Source organism: Heterodontus francisci, chromosome 9, assembly GCF_036365525.1.
Source record: "Heterodontus francisci isolate sHetFra1 chromosome 9, sHetFra1.hap1, whole genome shotgun sequence".
Lineage (NCBI taxonomy): Eukaryota > Metazoa > Chordata > Chondrichthyes > Heterodontiformes > Heterodontidae > Heterodontus > Heterodontus francisci.
In genome coordinates this window covers 39,492,544-39,502,168 of record NC_090379.1, presented here as the reverse complement: position 1 = coordinate 39,502,168, position 9,625 = coordinate 39,492,544, and the positions used below count along the sequence as shown (strand labels likewise).

At 41.0% G+C, this 9,625-nt stretch overlaps 1 protein-coding gene across 2 annotated transcripts; it reads left to right on the top strand.

The window, feature by feature from the left end:
• The first annotated feature begins 925 nt into the window (after positions 1–925).
• On the top strand, positions 926–9,625 carry fkbp3 (FKBP prolyl isomerase 3). Of its 2 annotated transcripts, none has more exons than XM_068038280.1 (7): positions 926–1,069; positions 1,510–1,611; positions 5,809–5,922; positions 6,851–6,986; positions 8,051–8,118; positions 8,635–8,732; positions 9,254–9,625. In XM_068038280.1, exons 1-7 carry the CDS (start codon positions 959–961, stop codon positions 9,306–9,308), a joined length of 684 nt encoding a protein of 227 aa, XP_067894381.1. In that variant the 5' UTR covers positions 926–958; the 3' UTR covers positions 9,309–9,625. The 2 variants fall into 2 exon arrangements, with proteins under 2 accessions (XP_067894381.1, XP_067894382.1); XM_068038281.1 differs by having other exon boundaries at positions 1,068–1,156.

Here is a 9,625-nt window from a genome sequence, read left to right as displayed (position 1 = left end):
CGATGAGATCTCCTCTACATTGGGGAGACCAAACACAGATTACGTGACTACTTTGCAGAACACCTCCATTCAGTTTGCAAACATGACCCTGACCTGCCATTTTAATTCTCCACCCCACTCCCACCTCAGCTTCCTACACTGTTCCAATGAAGCTCAACGTAAGCTCGAGGAACAGCACCTCATCTTTTCATTAGGCATTTTACAGCCTTCTGGACTCAACACTGAGTTTGACAATTTTAGGTCATAACCTCTGCTGGCAGATGGCGATGATTCTGCTATTCCCATTTATACCTCATCTAGACCCATTTTTGTTACTTTACTTGTCCCATTACTGTCTCCTTTTGTTTTGTACTATCAACACTTTTTGTCATTTAATCTCTCCTGCCTTCCACCCCATCACAGAACTTCCTTTTTGTACCTACCCTCCCCACCACTCACTGCCACTGCCGCCCCCACCCCCGCCAAAAGCCACGACCCCTTTCCCTGCCTCTGTACTTATACTTATTACATCTCTCACTTTTTCCAGTTCTGACAAAAGGTATCGACCTGACACAGTAACTCTGTTTGTCTCTCCACAGATGCTGGCTGACCTGCTGAGTATTTCCAGCATCCTCAGTTTTTATTTCAAGTTTCCAGCATCCACAGTATTTTGCTTTGCATCAAATTCTCAGACATCACTGCTGCTCCGAAGCCTTTGAAAGACCATTCTTTTCCCAATGTACAAACCGGTAAGAAACTTAATTGTAGCTCTTTTAGAACTCTACACAACAAAAAATACATGTATCAACAATGATGTTTGTTGTCTGTTTCGCCTGCTGTTGGCTGAGTGGGTTTCGGGTGACACTGAGCCAGACCACAATGCATGGCGGTATCATTTCCAAGATGGCGGTTGTGAATATGTCCTATCGGCGGCCGCTGGGCGGCGGTGTGGGTTCTCCAGGAGGCGGGCAGACGGGCGATGGTCATGGCCGCCGAGCCAGCGAGGCAGTGGACCGAGGAACAGCTGAGGAGTGAGGACGTGGCTAAAAAGGACATTATCCAGTTCCTGCAGCAGAGCGCCTCGGAGCCGGTGAGAGCAGAGCTGTGGGCAGGGTTTCCCCGGCCGTCCCAGGAGCAGCGCGGCCGCTAGCCCGGGGGAGCCCACTCCTGCAGCTCGGTAACATGGACATGCGGCTTTGGCCTTCTCGCCTGATGGGTTTACAAAACTGTTAAGCGGCAAAATCAATGCTAATCACTTTTGTAGCAGTCTCTATCACACAAAGGTTCATATTTAGGATCTAAATGGGCAAAGGATTTGTGTGGGGTGTTGTAAAGTTGCTGAATATTTTATAAATACAAATCTTCATTATTTTAAATGTATAAACCTGGCAAAGACACAATGCAAACACTTTCAAGTACAAAATTGGTTGCTATTTTAAATGTTTAAAAAAAAGCAGGTATTTGAGAACGATATCTTTTGAATATCGGAAGCTGACTATTGTATTATTTCTTTGACTTTTTTCAAATTAGTTTCTTGGTGAACATAAGTTAATGGGAAACATCAAGAATGTTGCCAAGACTGCAAAGAAGGAGCATCTAATAGTTGCCTACAACCAACTTTTCGAAACTAAGGTGAAGAATTGTGCTCATTATTGGATTCAATGATAGAATTTATGTGCGTGTTTTAAATGCTAGTGCCCACATTGTTATCAATTCAACCATATTGCTTCAAACAAAATCTGGGTTTGACTGATGGTTGTGCATTTCTGGTTTGCAAGCCAGGCTATTGATTTAATATTTGCTTTTATGTAGCTGGCACCTTATGGTGATATGCCTTAAAAGCACTTTGCATATTCAATTACTTTTGAAGTCCAGTGATTTATGTAAGTGGACATACAAAAAATGAGATAGGAAAAGACCTAGTTGTCCATTCAACCTATTCCATATAACCCATAGAGTCATAAGAGTTGTACAGCATAGAAACAGGCCCTTCGGCCCACCGTGTCCATGCCGACCATAATGCCTATCTATACTAATCCCACCTGCCTGCATTAATTCCATATCCATCTATGCCTTGCTCGTTCAAGTACCTGGCCAGATGCCTCTTAAATGTTGCTACTGTTCCTGCCTCCACCACCTCCTCAGGCAGTTCATTCCAGATACCCACTATTCTTTGTGTGAAAAATTTACCCCTTTGATCCCCTTTAAACCTCCTTCCTCTCACCTTAAATCTATGCCCTCTAATTTTAAGTCACCCATACCATGGGAAACAGACTCTGGCTATCTACCCTATCTATGCCTCTCATAATTTTATATACCTCTATCATGTCCTCTCTCAGCCTCCTTCGCTCCAGGGAAAACAGACCCAGCCTATCCAATCTCTCTTTATAACTCAAATCCTCCAAACCAGGCAACATCCTTGTGAATTTTTTCTGCACCCTCTCTAGCTTAATCACATCTTTCCTGTAGTGCGGCGACCAGAACTGCACACAGTACTCCAAATTCGGCCTAACCAACGTTATGTACAACTGTAACATGATGTCCCAATTCTTGTACTCAATGCCTCGGCCGATGAAGGCAAGCATGCCATACGCCTTCTTCACCACCCTGTCTACCTGTGTTGCCACTTTCAGGGTACTCCAAGGTCTCTCTGCTCAACAACACTCCCCAGGGCCCTGCCATTCCCTGCATATGTCCTGCCCTGGTTTAACTTCCCAAAATGCATCACTTCGCACTTGTCTGTGTTAAATTCCATTTGCCAATCCCTTGCCCACTTTCCCAGTTTATCTTTATCCTGTTGTAACCTTAGACAACCTTCTTCACTGTCCACTATACCACCAATTTTGGTGTCATCTGCAGACTTACTAATCATGCCCCCTACATTCACATCCAAGTCATTAATATATATGACAGACAACAGGGGGCCCAGCACCGATCCCTGTGGCACACCACTGGTCACCGGCCTCAAATCTGAAAAACAACCCTCCACTACCACCCTCTGCCTCCTATCACCAAGCCAATTTTGTATCCAATTTGCTAGCTCACCCTGGATCCCATGTGTTCGAACCTTCCAGACCAGCCTACCATGCGGGACCTTGTCAAAGGCCTTGCTAAGGTCCATGTAGACAACAGCCACCGCCCTGCCCTCGTCAATCCTCTTGGTCACCTCCTCAAAAAAACTCAATCAAATTCGTGAGACATGATTTCCCACGCACAAAGCCATGCTGACTATTCCTAATCAGACCTTGCCTTTCCAAATGCATATAAATCCTGTCTCTCAGAATCCCTTCCAATAACTTTCCCGCCACTGATGTAAGGCTCACTGGCCTGTAGTTCCCTGGCTTATCCCTGCTGCCCTTCTTAAATAAAGGCACAACATTAGCTATCCTCTAGTCTTCCGGTACCTCACCCGTGGCTAATGATACAAAAATCCCTGTTAGGGCCCCAGCAATCTCCTCCTTTGCTTCCCATAGCATCCTAGGATACACCTGGTCAGGCCCTAGGGATTTATCCACCTTAATGTGCTTCAAAACCTCCAACACCCCCTCCTTTGTAATGTTGATATGCTCCAGGATATCGCTGTTCCCTCCCTTGAACTCACTAGCTTCCATGACCTTCACCACGGTAAATACAGACGAGAAGTATTCATTTAAGACCTCGCCCATTTCCCATGGCTCCACACATAGATTACCACACTGATCCTTAAGGGGACCTACTCTCTCCCTAGCTACCCTTTTACTCTGAATATACTTATGGAATCTTTTAGGATTCTCCTTTATCTTATCTGCCAGAGAAATCTCATGGCCCCTTTTCATCCTCCTAATTTCCTTCTTAAGTGTAGTCCTACATTCCCCTATACTCCTCGAGGGACTCACTTGATCCCAGCTGCCTATACCTGACATATGCCTCCTCCTTTGTCCTGACCAGACCCTCAATATCCCTCGTCAACCAAGGTTCCCTAAATTTGCCAGCCTTGCCCTTCCATCTAACAGGAACATGCCGGCCCTGAACTCTTCCTATCTCGCTTTTCAAAGCCTCCCACTTGCCAGATGTCCCTTTACCTATAAACCGCCTCTCCCATTCAACTTTTGAGAGTTCCTGTCTGATGCCATCGAAATTACCCATCTGGAAGCAATGTAATTTCCTAGGAAACGCAAAAAACAGATTTTAAAAACTCAAGTCCGTTTGGGGAAAAAGTCTGGAACTTTCTTTTTGACCCTCTTAGGTGATCAAAACTAGTCCAGGAGACCACCCTGGTCTTGATTAATGTTATATGGTACCTACCTCTTATACAAGATGACCTCCACTCCTGCTGGAAACATGTCCAGCTCGCTTGAAGGAACTGAGCTGGCAGCCAAAGGCATGGACCACCCAACGTCTAAGCGAATTCTGACCTAACGTAACTTGAGATTGTGACCCCTGGGTTCTTCCTAACCTGTTCAGTTCAGTTAAAACAATTTGCCTACACAAACACCATCTATTCCCTTCATCATCTGATAAACCTTGATCAAACCATCCTATGAGCAAAGCTAAGTCTATGCTTCTCTAAAGTGTGGAGACCCAGTTCTTTGAGTTTATCTTGGTAACTATGGTGCTTTAAACTGGAAATTACTCTGGTGGCCCTCCTCTGCACCCTTTAGAAAGCCTCAATATCACCCACCATGTGAAGAGACCAAAACTGGATATAGTATTCTAACTGAGGCCAAATCAAGGTACTCCCTAGCACTCTACTTATGCTAGTTATTGCTTTATGACATTGTTCATAAACCTTTAGAGATCTATGCACCAGCATCCTCTGATTTCTTTCTCCAACTGCTGTAATGTTTTTCCTTGAAGGGTGTCTATGCTCAGCATTCTTTCTGCCCACATGCATAAAACTGCATTTTTTCAAGTTAAACATCTTTTGCTAGTCACTGGCTCAATCTCCCAGCACATCTAAATCCACTATAGTATTTGAGCTTCATCTGTGCTTGTGACTCTCAGCAGCTCCGCACAATCTAGAAACTTGCATATCATTCCACCAACATCTACACCTAGATCATTAATCAAATAGTAAATAGCAACATGGCAGGCGATTCTATAACAGCTGTGCCCCACAAACATCGATAAGATAAAAGAAGTTTAGAATAATTGGAAGATAAAAAGAAGTACCTGCATGTCCATAGCACATTACAACTTCTCTCTAAAACATCTCAATGCTTCAATTATAGTGACTGACTATTATATTAGAAAGGACAAGCATTTATATAGCACTTTCCACAACTTCAGGACATCTCAAATTGCTTCATAGCCAATCAATAACTTTTGAAGTGTAGTTGCTGTTGTAATGCAGAGAAATGGGACAGTCAACTTGTGAATAGCAAAGTCCCACAATCAACAGTAAGATAAATGACCAGGTAATCTGTGTGTCTATTGATTGTTGGTTGAGGGATAAATGTTACCAGGACACCGAGAGTCCTTCCTGCTCTTCTTTGAATAGTACTGGGGATCTTTTACGTCCACCTCATCGAGTACCTGGGGTCTTGGTTTGATGTTTTTTCCAAAAGACGTAGCAGAGATTTTGCACATTGCAAAATCTCACAAAGGGTAAGTTGATGAATGACAGTTGAATGTACTGCTTAAATGCTTCAAAGATTTACCATAATCACTCTCTTCCAGTAGGCCAGTAATTATCTGTTAAACCATCCCAAATTGTGCACAGTATGAACATTTACATCAACCTTCACCATATTTGCATGGACAGTAAAATAAAATCACAAGCTTTTAGTTTTGGTGGTAATTGTGGCCTTTTGTTTACTAAAAAAACCCATTGTGTTCCTTGATTTGCAGAGGTTTAAAGGCACTGAATGTGCGGAGAAAGTCACCCAGCAGCTTAAAGATGTTAAGTTAGGAGCTGCTCAGGACAAAGCAAAGGCCAAGAAACCTGAAGGGACTGGAAATGAGGTTAGTGTACGAAATAGGAAAGTCCTTGATTTTAAAAAGTCAGCATTATTAAATACAAATGTATAAGGCAGTTCTGTTACAATGTTATGTCCAATTTTACTTATGGAAATACTTCTGGAATTTGACTGGCCCAGATTTTACTGGAGTAGGGCATCTCATAGCATGCCCTGTTGAGTCTTGTTGGTGCCCAAATAAGTTTCAAAATTTTTTGATCACAACGTAGCTGGAGGTGCAAGCTGCTAACAGGAGGCAAAAGGGATTCTGGGACCTTGGTGGGCAATGGGACAAACAATGCTTCTCCTTAACCTTAAAGGATTGAGAATTAAACAGGAGGACTGAGAAGGAAGGTGAATAGAGTGGATGAATTCATTGCCAAATCAGGTACAGAAGCAGAAACAAAGAGAGGGAAAGACAGATTGGATTAAGAGAGAAAAAGACAAAAGATTATTTTTAATATCTCCAACAATTACAACCTGAAAGGATGAAACTCCATTTTCTGGGCAAGCAAGGTTGAGTGCCAGTCATTAACAATTATCACACCATTAACTGGGTTAATGCTGTTAATTGCTAGGCTTAACTTTCAGGAAAATCATGGAGGTTAAAGGGTGAGATGCCATTCTCACAAGGCTAATGGCGAAGCAGCAGAACTGAACCAGCAACTTGTGATAATTCACAATTAACAGGATATCTCTCCTCACTGCAAGTTGCAGGCTGAATTGTGCATTAATAGAACTATGCATTGTTCACACACAGCTATTTTTTGAGAAAATTCTGGGCCATTGCTTCCAAAAGCTCTTCATATTTAGGCCTTGGATAATATTGGTTTTATTTTATTTCACTTTTGCTTGTTTGAAATATTCCTGATTTGAAAGTTAAATGAGAAAATTCTGTTGTAGCTGTGGTTTCAACATCTTGTGATCAATTCTAGGAACCGCCAAAATATACCAAGAATGTGTTGCACAAAGGAGACAAAACCAACTTTCCCAAGAAGGGTGACACTGTCCACTGTTGGTACACTGGAACGTTAGAAGATGGGACTGTGTTTGACACAAACGTTGCTTCTAGTAAGCATCTTATAGAAGTGTTTTATAAATTAGAGAAAATAATTCAGGGTATGAGCACATTTGTATGGTATGATGTTGCCTTTTATTCCAAACTCATTCACAGCCATACATTTAAAAGATGCTTTTGTGCTTTTTTTTGGAGTAAACTTGCCCTGTTGTTTAGTTATAAGCTCAGATGAACCATACTGGATTTTTGGATCTTACACAAAATCTCGATAAATGATTAAATTGTAATAGAGAGGAAGATATTAGGCATTCTTCAGAGATGATGGAAACAGTGAGCAAGAAGTTCTCTAATACTTTTCAAATTCAGTACTTGCATGTGGGGTGGGGAGGAAACAAAACTATTTTTCCCTTTTTAAAAATAAAGTTCCATTCTTTAAACTCCTTCCCCAGTTCTTCAGTGAAGGGGGTGAGTTTTACATTTCTTCCTACAGAGCTACCAAAAACAGGGAAATGCAAGGAGTGACTGACATTGATGTATCTCACTGAAAAAATGGGTGTTCAATGTAAGTTGCTGTTTTAAACGCACTAGGTGATTTTTTTGCAATCCTAAAGTGATTTTAGACCTGTATCTATGACTTCTTCCATTTTCTGGATAAAAAGGAGACTTGAGAATGGTGCATTTGACTTTCCTTCCTGAATCATTTTTTTTGTTGCTCCCAATGAGGAAGTATTTTGCCCTTCTCTGATGGCCCAGTTGGCGCTATTAACTTGCCATATGGGCACAACCTGCATCCTTTTATTTCATGGCACCACATGCTCATTTGATGAATTTAGTTTTAATTATTGAATTTTGTTCATATTGAATTGTGATTGATAAAGTATATGTTGCTTGATTTCTAAAAAGGGCAAAGGCGTAAGGAATTGCTTCTTCCCCATCTCTGCTGAAAGCAGTGATACGTTTTTGGGTATATTTCCAGTGCTGCTAGTAGCTGTTACCTGGCCGCCTTGTCCTGTTTAAGTGGATGCAAAAGACTCCACTGGACAATGGCATAGAGTGGGGTGGTTAAAAGAGCTTTAAGAGAATTAACTTACAAGTTATTACTGGAATTATTTTTCAGGTTCCAAAAAGAAAAAGGCAGCAAAGCCTTTGAGCTTTAAAGTAGGAATTGGAAAAGTTATCCGAGGGGTAAGAGCATAATTTATAAAGCTGACAGTAAGTGTATGTTTGTCTTTGCCAAAGATGCCTCTAAATTGGTATTTGCTTCTGTTTTTATTTTCCATTCTTCTCTCCTCCTGTCCAGAAGGCACTGACTTGTAGAATTCTGTTAAGCAACTCTCTGCTAAATGTCCTCAGTGACTGTTCTTCATGTGAGCCTAGATGCTGTGTGTTTGTAAGCGCATTGACTATGGGGGACATTATAACAGTCAAGTCCTGTAGTCACTCGGCCAAGCACTTGTACTTTACAGAAGGTTTTGCAGGATTCAATCAGGAATTGGAACTTTCCTCCCTTTCTCGAGGGCAATGAGACCAATTGTAGCAAGTGAGCTGTTAGCTTGATTTGAAATCAGCCAGTTCAGCAAAGACCAGTTATGAAATTAGGTCCTTATGGTCTGTATTGAGAATTACCGTTACCAATTTAGGCCAGTGCTTATCTGTTGTTTCTTGTCTTTCGTTTATCATTAAAGACTATTTTCTCTGCAGTGGGATGAAGCACTCCTGACTATGAGTAAAGGAGAAAAGGCCCGACTACAGATTGAATCTGATTGGGGATATGGCAAGAAAGGGAAGCCAGAAGCCAAGTATCCTTTTCTCCGATAGCTTGGTGAAATTTTTTTAAAATATTGTAGATAGGGGAGGAGCACATCTAGAATACTTCTATATAAAGAATTTATCTAAATGTTTAACATTATTGTGGTTAACTTTACTGAATGGTACACCAGTGAAATAATTTTCACCAGAGAATGTTTGATGATCAATTCTATCGGAAGATCTCAACCTTTTGTAGTAGTTTAACCTGACCGATATACTGGAGGTAGCAAAGGATTGTGGGGTTTCCTATGGTATATTGCTGCATTTTTAAAAATAAAAATGTTTGTATTTCCAACAATTACATGTGACCATTGACTGAAGTAATAGAACTACAGCATTTTGAGGTGAATAACTTTTATAGGTTTGCAATGACAGTTTAACCATTTTTTTTATACCTGTTGATAATCTAAGAAAATACATTAGATATAAAATACATTTTTATTTTCCTAAGCAATTAGTAACTTATTTTTGCATTTTTAGTATATACTGTTTATCCTTAACTGCATAACAGGATTCCACCAAACGCGAAACTCATTTTTGAAGTTGAGCTTGTGGATATTGAGTAACTAAATGCAATGCCTTCAGGTTCATGCTTCAAATGCCTTTGAATTGTCCTTTATTGCTCAAAGATCTTTCAGTAAAACAAGATTGTTAAACACCAAAATATGCAGCTTAGAAACAAAATGGTGTATTTGTATAAAATCTTACTGAATTTCAAGCGCTGAATGTGATTACATACCGTGCTGGAGAGGTGTGTGAAATATGGCTGGTAATCGTTTTGCTGATTACTTTATTCTTGCACTTCAGAACATGGTGATGCTTAGGACAAGATGAAATTTGTTCATGTTATAAACAAAAATAAATAACTTTTGGAGCCACTGCA